We start from the raw sequence: 16,911 nt of genomic DNA, 5'->3' as shown, positions 1-16,911 counted from the left end.
ATTTCACTAATTCCATTCAAAAAGTGAAACTTGTATATTATATTCATTCATTACACACAGACTTTCAAATGTTTATTTCTTTTAATTTTGATGATTATAACTGACAACTAAGGAAAATCCCAAATTCAGTATCTCAGTAAAATTAGAATATTGTGAAAAGGTTCAATATTGAAGACACCTGGTGCCACACTCTAATCAGCTATTTAACTCAAAACACCTGCAAAGGCCTTTAAATGGTCTCTCAGTCTAGTTCTGTAGGCTACACAATCATGGAGAAGACTGCTGACTTGACAGTTGTCCAAAAGATGGCCATTGACACCTTGCACAAGGAGGGCAAGACACAAAAGGTCATTGCAAAAGAGGCTGGCTGTTCACAGAGCTCTGTGTCCAAGCACATTAATAGGGAGGCGAAGGGAAGGAAAAGATGTGGTGGAAAAAAGTGTACAAGCAATAGGGATAACCGCACCCTGGAGAGGATTGTGAAACAAAACCCATTCAAAAATGTGGGGGAGATTCACAAAGAGTGGACTGCAGCTGGAGTCAGTGCTTCAAGAACCACTACGCACAGACGTATACAAGACATGGGTTTCAGCTGTCGCATTCCTTGTGTCAAGCCACTCTTGAACAACAGACAGCGTCAGAAGCGTCTCGCCTGGACTAAAGACAAAAAGGACTGGACTGCTGCTGAGTGGTCCAAAGTTATGTTCTCTGATGAAAGTAAATTTTGCATTTCCTTTGGAAATCAGGGTCCCAGAGTCTGGAGGAAGAGAGGAGAGGCACACAATCCACGTTGCTTGAGGTCCAGTGTAAAGTTTCCACAGTCAGCGATGGTTTGGGGTGCCATGTCATCTGCTGGTGTTGGTCCACTGTGTTTTCTGAGGTCCAAGGTCAACGCAGCCGTATACCAGGAAGTTTTAGAGCACTTCATGCTTCCTGCTGCTGACCAACTTTATGGAGATGCAGATTTCATTTTCCAACAGGACTTGGCACCTGCACACAGTGCCAAAGCTACCAGTACCTGGTTTAAGGACCATGGTATCCCTGTTCTTAATTGGCCAGCAAATCGCCTGACCTTAACCCTATCTATGGGGTATTTTGAAGAGGAAGATGCTATATGCCAGACCCAACAATGCAGAAGAGCTGAAGGCCACTATCAGACCAACCTGGGCTCTTATAACACCTGAGCAGTGCCACAGACTGATCGACTCCATGCAACACCACGTTGCTGCAGTAATTCAGGCAAAAAGAGCCCCAACTAAGTATTGAGTGCTGTACATGCTCATACTTTTCATGTTCATACTTTTCACTTAGCCAAGATTTCTAAAAATCCTTTCTTTGTATTGGTCTTAAGTAATATTCTAATTTTCTGAGATACTGAATTTGGGATTTTCCTTAGTTGTCAGTTATAATCATCAAAATGAAAAGAAATAAACATTTGAAATATATCAGTCTGTGTGTAATGAATGAATATAATATACAAGTTTCACTTTTTGAATGGAATTAGTGAAATAAATCAACTGTTTGATGATATTCTAATTATATGACCAGCACCTGTATATAAACACCAAATTTTCATATATGTACACACATCGCATCAAATCTATAATATAACTCCCATGCACTAGAGAGCAGTGTACACGTCGTGACACGCAAACCACGTTGAAAACTACACTTCCCATAAAACAGTGAGCTCGAGCACCTCGGTCTCCATGACAGTCTTGTTATTGTTGTTTAGTAGATAATCATGGATGGATGAAGAATACAACTGCTTTTCTCTCCAATAAACCCTTCCTAATAAATAAGTCGACGATATGGTGGAATAATCCAAATGTTCATGTTCTCGGACTCTTTTCTCTCATTCACACAAGGTTTGATAGATCAGGTTCGGCCCAGCTCAGTGCTGGAAACTGCACATTTTCTCACAGCTCAGTTGTGATCCAGTCCGTGTGGTTCCTGTTTGTGAAGAATGAGAGAGGAGCGGCGGTGCAGCGGTCGGGTCCGGACACAGGCGGCTCGGAGTCGGATCACAGGCTTGATGGAGGAGATGCGCCTGTAACAGCATCAGAAGGATGATTTCACGATACAGCCGTCGGCCTGTATCTCACAACCTAGAGATGTGCGTATAAACCACACAAAAACGATCTTAAGCTGCCTATTTAGACATGGTTTGGTTTAGTCGCATAGATAGCCAGCTCACAAGGTTACTGTGAACTGTTGTTTAAATATATCTGTTTATTTGTTACTAAGTACAGTGTGTAAACACTCAGGGAATACCTAAAAAATCATTAATTTTTTCCTAGATTTATGTATTGAAAGATGTATAGATAGATAGATAGATTGATTGATAGATAGATAGTCAGATGGTTGGACAGATAGACAGATTTTTGGACTGATCCTTGGATGGACAGACAGACAGATAATCCGATCGACAGACAGATATAAAGATATATAGACAGACAGACTAGATGATAGCTAGATAGATAGATCAATAGACAGATTGATTGATTGATTGATAATCAAGCTGGCCTGTCATCGTCTAGTAAATAATTTTCCTTTCTCTCTCTCTCTCTCTCTCTCTCTCTCTCTCTCTCTCTCTCTCTCTGCTGGTTTTGGTAGTCGTGGTTTGTCCCGCAGCGGTCTGGACCAGCATCCTCTTCCAGAGGAGGCAGATGATGATACTGTGCATCCTCCCAGACTCCTGCATGATCTACGGGAGGACATGTCCTCATACAGCAGGTGAGAGGCAGGTTGAATGTGTCTGTACAGGTATATATTAAAGGGATAGGCTTTCATCAATGTTTATATCGTGTGAATTGTCAGATAATGTTTATTCTTGTCTATAATATTCACTCTTTCCAATCTGACATTTGAATTTATGAAATAATGACTGTCTTTCACTCTTTCTAGGTCTGAGGAGTCCTCTGCATCATCCATCAGATCAGGATGTCAGACACTCACCACAGATGACACCGCTCAGTCTTGGTCTGGTATCCATAGTTACACAGGAACTGGCATCTCTACAGAACGCAGCTCTGTCTTTTCGTGGGGCTATGATGTGAGTCGTAGAATGATGACTGTGATTAGTGTGATTATTCTCGAATTCTACACCAGACACATTCTTGTTTTTAGCTTTACACCGCATCTTTAAAATGGGGTGCTGACAGGTTCAAGATCATGTCTTTTTTCCTTCTCCCCATTTTGTTTTCTCTTCTCTGGTAGGAATTTGATAAAGCCGCTTCCAGGCAGGTCCAGCAGATGTTTGAAGAGATTGAAGAACTGTTGTATGAGAGGAAATGTGAAACTCAGCTCAAAGGCCTGCAGGAAGAGTGTCAAGAGTGGGCTTCACGATTCCCTCATCTACGGTATGCACACGTATACATGCAGACGCTCAGATCTATGAACATCAGTAATGCCGTAGCAGTCTCTGGTTAGGGCTGTATCATGATTAATCATATTTTAATCATGATTTCTGCTTCTCTCAATTAATCATCTGCGATAGTGACCCACTGTTTTGTTTTTTTTTCCTGAAAATGTTCTCTGAACTACACTGTAATACCAGTCTGTGTTCACAACACAGCTTGTGCTACTTGATGTGACTAAATCTGTGAGGAAACATCTGTGATGAACTGTAATAAATCCAAACATGAATTTCGACTATATTGTTTGCGTTTGTGGTTGCTGAATAAATCTACTTATGCAACCTCTTTGCTACAATACAAAGTCTTTTTTAGTGTTTTAATAGAAAAAGCATTAACATAATTTAAAATGACTGAAAATAACTGTTTTTTGCTTTTGAGAGAAGCTTCTCAAAGTCATCATGAAATCAAAATTAACAATCGCTTGTTTTTTTATGGAATATTGCAGTTTTTATTATATATTCATTATAAATGATTTATCCATGCATATCATTAAATTCTTTTTTTGGCCTCGTAATCTTTAATCAAAGTGAATTCAGCGACATCTCTTCTCTTCTATGATGATGTATTTTTCATGACAATCTGTCACTCACATGAGATCACAGCAATACCAAACCACAACCATCCAATGATCCAATCGATTCCCAAAGGAAAAAATCAAGTCCCGCCCCACATTTTTTTTCTTGTTCGAGAAGCTGTTTCACTCGCATATACATCACAATAGTTAAGAAGAGACGATCGAGACAACTTCAGTTTTATTACCGGTAAATAATGTAGAGAGTGTGTTAATGTATATAATTAACTAGGAAACTAGATGAGGTAAAATTAACCCTGCATATTAGTTGATGTTCTCTTGATATGTATGATTGTATCTTATATGTAGAATTCAGAAACCCTTGTTATTAGCGACATCGGTGGCCGTTAAGTGAACTGCAGCCAGCAACTTGTGCTCGTAGCCTCGCGCTCACGTAATGCGCTGAACGTGATTCATGGCGAAGTTCTTTATCGTTCTTTGTTTAGAAGTAAAAAGAAGTTGGAAATACCTTTGCATCGATGTACCGTTAACAAACATCCAGACCCCGTCTGCACTGCTGAGAGTAACATTTAGATGAATATGTAAATAAGTGCTGCACTCTTTCCTCTCAATAAAAAAAAACAACCAAAAAAAGAAAAACAAAAATGACAGCGGTGAAAAAGCAGCAGTTAAGAAAGCATCTGATCATAGTGATGTTGATGTTTGTACAAGCTATGCCATTCATGGGCATTATGTCGACAGATGAGATAATTAAAATGACACTTTTATGATAGTTTGATTATAAAGTATATTTGAGACTATATAGTGGCTATTTGAGAGTATAGTTTGAATTAATCCCTTTTCTTTACATGACACATTGACAGTACAGAATAGCTCTTTTGGCATTATTTTGAGCATAAGCATTTGCTCACGTGTCACAGAACGGCTTTCAGGAGCTTGCGTAAACATCACGTCCTTTTCCCAGCAAAAAAGTCCTGAGTTTTTCACATAAATATCAGTCTACAATCTTTCATAGACAACCTAGGAAGTTGGGAACAGTCTTGTTTTTTAAGTTTCATTACGAGCTGTTCACACATTGGCAATAAAGAAGTGATTACTACATAAAAAATTCTTACATATAGCCCCTTTAAGTGAAAGTGCAATAATTCTGATAAAAAAATAAAAAGAAATTTCTCAAATGAGAACAATCATTATTAATTATTGAAATAAAATAATCGTGATTATCAATTTAACTATAATCGTGCAGCCCTATGTTTGGTTATTAAACCTGATAGGGGCATTTGTGTGTGACAGGATCCTCGGAGCTCAGCTGGTGTGTCCTACAGATGAAGGATTCCAGTGGTACGCCACACCAGCTCACACGCCCATCCCCTCCAGTGGCGGCCAGAGCAAAGAGATAACCGCCAATGAGTGAGTTCAGTTTGTTGATGTGCATGTATGAAATTATAAGTGTTCTGTAGTCTCCTTTTCAAGCCACTATGTTTGTGTGGCAGGTTGTGTGTGCAGGGTCGGAGGGCTGTTTTGTGTCGGCCCTCTGTGGAGGTGACCCACCCTAGTGTCACGCCCAGCTGTAACCATGGAGATGAGTTGCCCAGGGTGATTGAGGCCGAGGGGCTGATAGAAGAGTATCTCGCTTTCGACTGCAGGGACCTGTGAGTGTGTGTGCTTGTGTGTGACAGATGGGAGTTTGTTATTTTAACATGATTTATCTGACATTCTGTCTGAGATTTTTATAGATACGTTTTTGTGTTTATCTAGGGATGAGGAATGGGAACGTGAGTATGTGAGCAGACGGCGGAGGCGCTGCCTGCCCCCTGTCTCGCCCTATCGCTGTCGTCGAGAGGCGGTGCTTGATCTGCTGTTTGATGATGTGTGGCGTGAGCTCATTGGCTGGATGGAGGAGCTTGTACGTAGGCATTGGGAGGGTTCTGTGTCAGGTAGGATGATAATCAAGTGTTTTTTTTTTTGGTTTTTTTTGCACTATTGTTCAAAAGGTGGTTTCAAAAGATTTTTTTTTTTTTTAAATTGTATATACTTTGTATACTGTGTATATATACAGTCAAACCAAAAATTATTCAGACATTTTTGATATTTTTTTTTATATATTTTTACTAGTGGGTGCAGGACACTATTGTTCATTTATGTAAGTGAGGATTGCAAAGTAAAGTAAACTGTTACATATTATACCCAAAAATTCTTCATACAGTGGACTACCAGTAAAATTGATAAAAATTTGGAACCAAAAATTATTCAGACACTTTGACCTGACCATGTTTAGCATAAGTGTTATCTGACATAATTAAGATTAATGTTTTCTGACACAGTTTAACTCTGAGATCTTGTCATGTTTTATTACCATTTTTTTAAACTATAGTGAATAAACTGTAATAATGAATAAAATGTTCAAGGTGTCTGAATAAATTTTGGTTTGACTGTATCTTTAATACTATACAGCTCACCAAATAAATGAACAAATTGACATGAAAGAGTTTTTATTTTGTGAGAGGAGACTGAAATTATATGCCAGTTGTAGCGGTCATTATTCACTACTATTTAAGAGCAAAGTGTTGTGATTGACCAATCAAAATCAAGTATTCCATTGAGTCATTGATGAAGAATAATTTCTCTTTGAACTTCTCTGCCCATCAGATGATGAGAAGAATGCGGTGGCCCTCAGCCCTGCGTGCCCTGATACCCAGAATCCTTTTTTGCTGCTGTCCAATGTCTCACCAGTGCTTCCTCCACTGTCACAGAGCAGAACACAGCAGCTCACAGCCAGCTTGCAGGCCCAGGTTGGTCAACCGCTTCAGAGATTGTAGAACATATTTGGATGAAATTCTTTTTGGTTGTTCCTTTTCCTTTTGTGGCAGATGGATGCAACAATGATTTCATATATCTGTAACCCTACCATCCCCTGCCATCTGCTTGATGATATTGTCCAAATATATTTAAAAAACAGAATTTCCACGGTCATAGAAAACTGTGATTTCCAGGTTTGGAAAAGTCATTTAAAATCTTTTAAAAAAAAAATCATGACATTTCTATAGTAAATAGGTAATTGAAATGGAAAAACTGATAGGTAATTTCAGTACTGCGTCCAAAACTATTTTAAACAGCATTTGGCTATTTTTTAAAATCTAATTATGCATGCATTTTTATGATCTAAATATTAATTGTGAGAAATGTATTTGTCACGCCACATGACTATTTTAAAGGGTTAGTTCACCCAAAAATGAAAATTATGTCATTAATTACTCACCCTCATGTCGTTCCACACCTGTAAGACCTTCGTTTTGATACATGATACATGGTTCGGAGCGTGTATCAAACTGCCAGAGTCACGTGAACTATTGCAGTTTCAAAACACTTATGACGTAACAAAGCCTCGTTTACTGAAATCATCGGAATTTTGGTGCTCTGAACCACTGATTCGACTTACATGATTCGTAAAGCTTCGAAGCTTCATGAAGCAGTGTTTTGAAATCGCCCATCACTAGATATTGTGGAATAAAGTCGCTATTTTGTTATTTTTGCCACACAAAAAGTATTCTCGTCGCTTTATAATATTAAGGTTGAACCACTGTAGTCACATGAACTGTTTTAAATATGTTTTTAGTAGCTTTATGGGCAAAAAAAGGGAGTGTTATTGCTGGCGATGCAGGCCTCACTGAGCCATCAGATTTGATCAAAAAATATCTTAATTTGTGTTCCGAAGATGAACGAAGGCCTTACAGGTGTGATACGACATGAGGGAGAGTAATTAATGACAGAATTTTCATTTTTGGGTGAACTAACCCTTTAAATCAAGCCATAAAGGAGAATTTATGTTTTGCTTTAATTTTTTTATTTGGCTAGAAATTGCATTATCTCCATAAAATAATTATTAAAATTCCTGGAAATTACCTGGAAATTTTGAATAACTGGAAAAGTCAATTAATTCCTCCAAATCTGTGTGAATTTTGTAGATATAAGCCTAGATCTTCACTGCTTTGTGTCCTCTCTGTCTTTACACATTCACTTACCCAAAAAATACACACAAATGCTGTTTTTCACTGCTGTCAGCATTTGTTTTTTTTTTTTAGCTTTTTTCCCTCAGGCTTTCAATTCATTAACTTTTTACCTCCTTTTTTCTGTGTTTTCCTCATTGTCTCTGTTTCTGCCTTTCTGTCCAATCATCCATCTATCATCTGTTTTCTTCCTTTCTCTTTCTTTACCTTTCTATTTCTATCCTTTCCCTCCATTTTCTTTCCAAAGAGCTCAAAGTCATGGGGTTCAAAGCACAAGTCAAGACGGAAATCCAAAAAGCAGAGAAAGTCATCGACTGTATGTAACTCTACCCTGATAACGACACTTAAACAGAGAGGGCAAGCGAGAGTGTTTCTGTCTGTGTACCGGTTCCCCTTTTTTCTTCTAAAGTTTAACACTCATCTTTGTTTTTTAACTCACAAATTACTGGCCACTTTTTTAACATCCTTTTAAAATGTCTGAGTTTATTTTAAGTTTGCGTTCATTTTTTAATCTTGTGGAGGTGTTTATAATGTTCCCGTTGTCAGTGTTGTTTCTGTTCTGTATATTCTTTTCTGTGTCTTTTTGTCTGTTTTACACGTCATCGCATGCTGTACAGATGATGGATGTCAGATGCTGTTTTTCTTTTTTTAAATCACTGAGATATACACTTGTGCATTACAGGACAATAAAATTAAAACCTGAATTAGCTTAATTTTTTTTTCTTTCCTCCTTCTCTCTCTGTTTCTGTTCCCACAGACCAGTCGAGTGCCTGTAGGGGCGGCGGTTGCTCATCACAATCTCAATGACCTCATCATGATACATGGCATTCCACTGCAGCAGAGGAACCTGGGAACTCTGGACCGAATAACTCAGTATGAACACCACAGAGGAAATAAACACAATCTAATACAACCTTTACTCTGCATATTTAGTGCTGTAGTTTAGTGTTTAATTCTATTAATCCACAATAATTAGCCCAAACTAAAGGTCTGCAAATTGTATTTTAAAGGGTTAGCTCACCCAAAAATGAAAATTCTGTCATTAATTACTCACCCTCGTGCCATTTTACACCCGTAAGACCTTCGTTGATCTTCGGAACACAAATTAAGATATTTTTGTTTAAATCCGATGGCTCCGTGAGGCCTACATAGGGAGCAATGACATTTCCTCTCTCAAGATCCATAAAGGTACTAAAAACATATTTAAATCAGTTCATGTGAGTACAGTGGTTCAATATTAATATTATAAAGCGACGAGAATATTTTTGGTGCGCCAAAAAAAACCAAAATAACGACTTATTTAGTGATGGCCGATTTCAAAACACTGCTTCAGGAAGCTTCGGAGCATAATGAATCAGCGTATCGAATCATGATTCTGATCGCGTGTCAAACCGCCAAACTGCTGAAATCACGTGACTTTGGCGCTCCGAACTGCGGATTCAACACGCTGATTCATAATGCTCCGAAGCTTCCTGACGCAGTGTTTTGAAATCGGCCATCACTAAATAATTCGTTATTTTGTTTTTTTGGCGCACCAAAAATATTCTTGTCGCTTTATGATATTAATTTTGAGCCACTGTACTCACATGAACTGATTTAAATATGTTTTTAGTACTTTTATGGATCTTGAGAGAGGAAATGTCATTGCTCCCTATGTAGGCCTCACGGAGCCATCGGATTTAAACAAAAATATCTTAATTTGTGTTCCGAAGATGAACGAAGGTCTTACGGGTGTGGAACGGCATGAGGGTGAGTAATAAATGACAGAATTTTCATTTTTGGGTGAACTAACCCTTTAATAGTATTTTGCCTCTAGTGCCACCTATAGGAAAAAATACTAAACAAACAATATACCAGAGTTTCAAAAAGTTGACTAGTAAAACAGTAAATAAAGAAAACCTTTTAATAATCAAATACACTAAATTGATTGACCTATAAAAGCTAAAAAAAAATAAATAGTGTTTTCAAAAGTTTTCTTGAAACATATATTTGTGTTTTTTATATTTTAAAATAAATACTGTTCAAAAGTAAAATAACTGTTTTCTATTTTAACATATTTGTATATTAAATATATTTATTTAATATACAAATATATATATATATATAGCATTTTTTTTTTTTGACCAATTAATAATAAGAACCAGCTCATATTTACTTATCAGACTACAGTGGTTGCATTGTATGTTTTTGCAACCAGTGACACAATTGAAATACGTGTTGCCTGTTCATTATCTTTGTATTGTTTTGCAGTACTTAGACTTTTTATTCAGACTGAAAACTTTTTTTTTTTTTATGTGCTTCCATAGAATAGCGGTGCAGGAAACACTTCTATATCTCTATGGCTTCTCTAATTGAATCATACTTTCTTTGATTAATCCTCTTTCCATCTTTCTGACTGTAGGGACTCTGAGGAGAAAGTGTCTCATCGTCCCGGGTCTAGTGTCATACCCACCAGTAAACCTCGGCCCCGTCGTGCACTAGAACAAAGCACCTCCTCCTTGACTCGCCCCCCTCAGTCGGCACGGCGACGGAACCCACCTCCTCGCACTCTGATGCCATTGACGTCCAGTGTAACGCAGCCCATCACAACTGGCTCCATGGAAGAGGTGGTTAGAGGCACAAGATTGTAAGAGCACCTTAGATTTTTACTTAATTTCCTGGAAAAAAAAACAACGTTTTCTTACAATATTGTGACTGTGTGTGTAAGGACGACCGCCAGCGATCGTTTGGCCTCTCCTCCAATGCCTCTCAGCAGAAACACACTTCTCCCTCCCATCGGCACAGGAGACACAGACCACACCTACCCCGGACAGCACTCACGGCTTATGCAGGTACAACCAGACATTAGTAACAGTTGTTTAGTTGTTTTACAGGATGAGTCATCAATATTTTTTGATGTTTTTTTTTTTTTTTTTTTTGTGAAGAGAAAAACTTAAATGTAAATTGTAAGTGTGTGTATATATAGTTTTATCAGCATTTAGGAGTACATACTCTACCATTTAAAAGTTTAGAGTCAGTAAAAAATTTTTCAAATGTTTTTAAAAAGTCTCTTAGCAAGGCTGCATTTATTTGATGAAAAATACAGTAAAAACTGTATTTTTGTGAAATATTACAATTTAAAATAATTGTTTTCTATTTTAATATATTTTAAAATGAAATTTATTCCTGTGATGCAAAGCTGAATTTTCAGCATCATTACACCAGTCTTAAGAGTCACGTGATCCTTCAGAAATCATTCTAATGTGCTGATTTGATGCTCAAGAAGTATTTCTTAATATTATCAATGTTGAAAACAGTTGCTGCTTAATATTTTTTTTTAATTGAATTGAATTTTTGTGGAAACTGTGATATTTTTTTTTTCAGGATTGTTTGATGAAGAGAAAGTGTAAAAAAAACAGCATTTATTTGAAATATAAATCATGTGTAACATTACGGATGCTTGTACTGTCACTTTTCTGTGACTTTACTGACCCCAAACTTTTGTAATGTATATACATATTTAATGTGTGTTTGCAGAAGCAGAGAGGCTCCTCCAGTCGTGCACATAGTGCAGTGACTGACGAGGGTGTCAGTCTGCAGCCCCGGGACAAAATGCACTTGCTGGACGTGTTTTCCAGACCCAACACCACACACACCTTTAGGGTGAATCTCTCCCACAAATTTGTATACATAAACACTTCATCATGTTTTTGTCTTTATGGGTGTATTGATCATGGCAAACCTTGTTTTGCAGTCAGACACTCCTTACCGCCGTTCATTTACTGGAATAGACAATGCCGGGCAGGGACGACCTGGCAGAGCGTCTGTTGGCATAGGTGAGTGCACACGAACACACATCAGACTGGTAGATGAACACTATAGTTCTATAAACTGTCCCATTGACTGTGTTTGGGTGTGAGCGCAGATTCTCTGGGAATTGGTGTGACTGGAATCAGTTTGGGCATCAGCAGCTCCTCCTTCATAGACTCATTTTCCCATCATCCCCTTGGCCACTTCCCCATTGAGCATGAGGAGGAGCCAGATGCAAAAGCTCAGCCCCCAGGTAAGTGAGAATCAGTTTTAATTAGCTTTTTTTTCCATTAGAAAATAAAGGTAAAAAAATAATTAACATGAAGTAAAAACATGATAGTATTTTTGTCAGAATAAACTAGATTTGCATTTCCTGAAGGAAACACCAGAACTTCTAAGGCAGCAAAAATTTCTGATAAACTTAGGTTGTAGGAAATTTGGTTGAAATGAAATTTGTTTGCAGTGTACAGTAAATGAGGCAATAAATAGTTAAAAAGATAAAAGAAAGAAAAGATCAATCAGTTTAATATACAAATACACTACAGTTCAAAATGTAAGATTTTATGTTTTTGAAATAAGTCTCTTATGCTCATCAAGGTTGCATTTATTGGATCAAAAATACAGTAATATGGTGAAATATTATTACAATTTAAAATATCTATTTTAATATATTTTAAAATATAATTTGTTCCTGTGATGACAAAGTTGAATTTTCAGCACCCATTACTCCAGTCTTCAGTGTCACATGATCCTTCAGAAATCATTGTAATACCCTGATTTGGTACTCAAGAAACATTTCTAATTATTATCAATTTTTTGGTGATTTGTTGCTCAAGAAATTCTTCTAATTATCAATTTTGAAAACAGTTGGAACCTAATATTTTGTGGAAGGTGTGGAACATTTAAAAAAAAAATTAAAATACTGACCTCAAACTTTTGAACAGCAGGTTAATCATAATTCAGCATGCTAATATTAATTGTCTTTGCTGTCAGTTAGATTTTTAATTCTGAATATTTATAAAAACAAAATTAGCACACCAAAGGCTGAAATGAGCTGAATTAATTGCATAAAAATTTGGAAAAGAAAAATATAATAGGATATAATGCAAGAACAGTAATAAGATGTATATGCTTGGACTCCTCAAATTTGCACTTTCTTAGTACTTTATATTTATGAATATTACATATTTTTTTTACTTTTAAGAATTATGATGAAAGAGTGAAATGTGGAAAGAAAGTAATTTAATATTCTGATTTATTATCAATTTATTATTTAATATCAGTGATCAAGTACCATGTTCAAATTCAAGCGCCTGAGTGTTAAAAGTCTAAACTTTTTCTTTAGATGTAACTTAAACCTTACACAGATCTCACAGGAAATATTCCTTACAGACCTGCATTACATACAAATACCCTGAGTTTGTATTTACTAACTCATCTTGGATATATAATAGATACCGACATGATTGGATGATCTTTATACTGATTTTATGCTATTAATCTTTAGCATAAAATGCAAGTCATTTTGGTAAGAAAGCAACCACTAAGAATTTCAAACGTAGTGTTCACACTTTGTCTCTCTCTATCACTGTCTGTTCCAGCACGTTCCCACAACAAAGGCGGTACGACGGCACGCAGTAGCAGACCAGGGCTTTAACACAAAATACATGTACACACACACACACACACAATCTCCCTCACCTTCTTGAACCAAACTCACCTCAGCACTGACGCAACTTTTCTTCAGTACTGACAGACGCTTTATACGTCTGCTGGACTTTTGTATGACACGCCGTTTGGGCGTGGACTTTATTTATGGCCGCTGTTGTTATTATTAATAGTATTGTTATTCATGTTGTTGTTTGAAATTTTCTAAAATCCTATTTTTGTATATTGGACTATTCAGCTTCATATGGCTGCCAAATACAGGAAACTGTCTATCCATTACATCTGTAGATGTACTGTACATGCTGTACTGTATGGAGTAACAACTTTTGGTTTTCCCTAAAGACGTCTCTATGAGGCCTACATGGAGTTTCTATGCAGGTTCATACAATCAGGGTGTTTAAATTGCCTGAATGTTGCCCGCACTGGATTGTTTAAGACTATTAGATTGTGGAACCTGCTATGGAAGATTATACTGTCTATATCCTAGACGGATGTTCCATCGTGATGCAATTCCAACAGCTTTATCCACAATCATGGACAATAGGTGTGTAAGAATTCTTATGAAGATTCCAAGGTTATAAGCCTTTTTTATCATGATTCCATGATCATGGAATGTTCAATAGCATTCAAACTGACTCCAAGGTCTTATTCCCAGCAGAGCTTCAGTGTAGAACCTCCATGACCCTGTTTTTCAGAGATACACTGAAATTCTGGAAGTATATCTGCAATACGAGTGCGGGACAGTACAATAGTACAGCTTACATAATGACAGGTGAAAAGAGGATTAAAAGTTTCAAGTTTCTTATTAAAACATTTTGTTATTGAGAAAATGAGCCTTAAGGTGGGGTCATATTCGTGGAATTTTGGTGAAATTTTGCGGGCAAAAAAGATCAATTTTCCATTGTAAATCCTGTAGCGATGTATGAAGCACAGCTCACACAGAAGTCACTTGCTTTCAAACAAGCAGTTTTCTGCTGGTCTGCATGGTGAACTTGAACATGAGCTGAATCTGCATGGGGAAATTTTCCGTCCTCACACAAAACTCCCAATTGCACGGGTTCTTATTGGAATGGAATTTGCCCGCAAAAAAAAAAAAAATGCACAGAGCAACGGTAAATGTGACCGCACCTTCAGTCCTGTGAGCCATTCAGAGCTTGGAAAGCGATGGACAGGGCAGTGTGTATTAATTATTATTATATATATATAATATAATACAGAAACGCACACAAAGACTGCAGAGGTTTCAGGGTTTGTTCAAACAAGCGTACTGTAAAAAACTGAAAAAAAACGATTTTTTTGTCTGCATTTCACAGGATTATTATAGGATTTCACAGGAATATTATAGGGAAAGTCTTTAATTTTGTTTTTTAAATGGCCATTTGGTTCCTTTGGTGCCAGGAAATCCTTAAATATTTAACACTGACTGGTAAAGCACATTTTGACGTACCATTTTACTGGCAGATATTGAATGTGGCTCTTACAGGTTTGTAATGTTTATGTGGCAGCTTCACTGTAACAGCATTTATTGAAATCGTACCGACTGAACATTTGCATTTCTCCGATTTGATTAACGTGTTGATCTCAGTGAGTGAGTATTGCTTTTAATCGACTTTTTTTCTATCTGGAAAGTACCAAGCTCAAAGCATGTGTTATGAGTGTACAGGCCATTATAATGTTTAATGATCAGAAAGATGGATTCCTCTACAGCCATACTGAAGGGATGTCACAAGAAGACATCTCTTCATACCCCAGCCTAACGCCTCCGCCTCTAAGACAAATCCAACTATTCTTCACTCAGCTCGGCAAGGACAATCTAGAGTTGCAGAAGTTGTAGCCATATTTGACTTCTAGAGTTTCTTTGTCATACGACAGAGATTTCTAGAGTTCCAGTAGACATTCTGCTGTCCGAGTTTCATTGCTGCTGATTTGAGTGGGCAGATTTCAAGGGCCATGTCACCTGAATCAACAGACCATGCTGGTCTTTTAAATACGGATGCAGACATTGTGCATGTGGACATATTTCCTATGTGGAAATAATGGTTTATCTGCTTTGAATCTGGTGGAGATGACAGTGCTGGATGGGAGTGTGTGTGATTGTGTGTGTGTGTGTGTGTGTGTGTGTGTGTGTGTGTGTATGTGTGCGTGTGGAGGTGACAACTCTTGGCAGGTGTAGCACTGCTGTATCTAAGATTCCCCCTAAATGTTTACCTCTGTAACATAAATGAGAATGGCAAATGAAAAAATAAAGGTAATTCTTTGAATAATATGGTGTTTTTCTTTTTTTCTTTTATACTGTAACAGTACTGTACATTCATGTGGTCCAAATTTCAATTCAATGTTTTCTCTAGCAGTGGTTTTGTATGTTTGTTTTAAACCTTAAACTCATCATCATCATAAACAAGTGAACAATAAAACCATTGCCTTAATTAAAAAAATTAATTAAATACAATTAAAAAATTGCTTTTATTATACACAACTTTTTGATAATTGTGATAATGTTTGGTTTTATATTTTATATTTTTGCTGAATTGTATTAATTAACAGTAAATTTTGTTGTCTCCCCATTATAGTTAGTCTCATTCACAGCAAGGACAGAAAGGTCGAGGAAGAATTATTAAAGTTCAAAATGACTGATGACATTTAATATGCTGTTAAAATGACATAAGGACATTAAACCTCAACTTTTATTAGGGAAATGATTTATCTCTTTTCCCTACAGCTTGATAATGTCTAGTTGATGGAGGTAAAAATGTTAAAGGGATGGTTGATTATGATTTCACTTTTTTAACTTTAGTTACTGTGGGAGATATTTTCTTTTAAAGAATTTGCTGTTTAAGGACTACAACAAACGGCTGGTAGGGACTACAACAAGCTTCTTCCCGGGTTAGTGACATCACTAACCCTAAAATTTACGTAACAAAGGGGGCGAGGCAATGTTGGGCTGCTTTAGAGAAGATGAAGAGTTGTTGTAGTAGAGTGTTGTTGCCATGCTGTCATTTTATGCCGGACTGCTTCACAAATGAGGGTCAATTCAACGCTGGATTTGCACAAAAACATGACGGCACATGCTAGTCGATGAGTTGAATCAACTCCAAAGCAACTACCTAAATTTATCCACTAACCGTTCAGAAATGTCCAGATGCATTCTAAAAATTGCAACTTCTTCCTGAGTCTCTCCATCAGTGTCCGACTCCGGTTTGAACGATGTAAGGCTGAACACTGTTACTGACAATAGTCATTTTGGCTGCGTGAGATTCTCCAGCTTTGCTGCTGTTGAGCAACCGAAGCACAAGCTGTTAGGCCGTGTGTTCACCAAAGCGTTTTTTTTTTCCAGTTGCTAGAATACTTTTCCAATTGTTTTCAATGGGAGCACGTTTTTTTAAACTCCAGGAGAGTAACGAGGCGCTGAGCGTCTATTTCAGGCTGAAGCGCTGGCCGCTCAGCGTTTTTTACTGGTCGCCTCGAATTGAAAAAATGTTCAACTTTGAGTAAAACG

The 16,911-nt window shown here is 37.2% G+C and overlaps 1 protein-coding gene and 1 long non-coding RNA gene across 3 annotated transcripts in view; both read left to right on the top strand.

Annotated features, from left to right (window-relative positions):
- LOC127498962 (uncharacterized) overlaps positions 1 to 16,911 on the top strand; it is a 425,088-nt gene that overhangs the window by 142,544 nt on the left and 265,633 nt on the right. The window lies entirely within an intron of this gene.
- On the top strand, positions 1,672 to 15,679 carry fam149b1 (family with sequence similarity 149 member B1). 2 transcript variants are annotated; one of them, XM_051868966.1, is made up of 16 exons: positions 1,672 to 2,116; positions 2,617 to 2,736; positions 2,908 to 3,055; positions 3,220 to 3,362; positions 5,245 to 5,361; positions 5,445 to 5,603; positions 5,710 to 5,888; positions 6,601 to 6,743; positions 8,206 to 8,274; positions 8,716 to 8,831; positions 10,360 to 10,584; positions 10,666 to 10,789; positions 11,475 to 11,600; positions 11,692 to 11,773; positions 11,863 to 12,000; positions 13,349 to 15,679. In XM_051868966.1, exons 1-16 carry the CDS (start codon positions 2,070 to 2,072, stop codon positions 13,402 to 13,404), a joined length of 1,992 nt encoding a protein of 663 aa, XP_051724926.1. In that variant the 5' UTR covers positions 1,672 to 2,069; the 3' UTR covers positions 13,405 to 15,679. The 2 variants fall into 2 exon arrangements, with proteins under 2 accessions (XP_051724926.1, XP_051724927.1); XM_051868967.1 differs by lacking the exon at positions 8,206 to 8,274.

Source organism: Ctenopharyngodon idella, chromosome 17, assembly GCF_019924925.1.
Source record: "Ctenopharyngodon idella isolate HZGC_01 chromosome 17, HZGC01, whole genome shotgun sequence".
Taxonomy (NCBI): Eukaryota; Metazoa; Chordata; class Actinopteri; order Cypriniformes; family Xenocyprididae; genus Ctenopharyngodon; species Ctenopharyngodon idella.
This window is presented reverse-complemented; position numbering and strand designations above follow the sequence as displayed.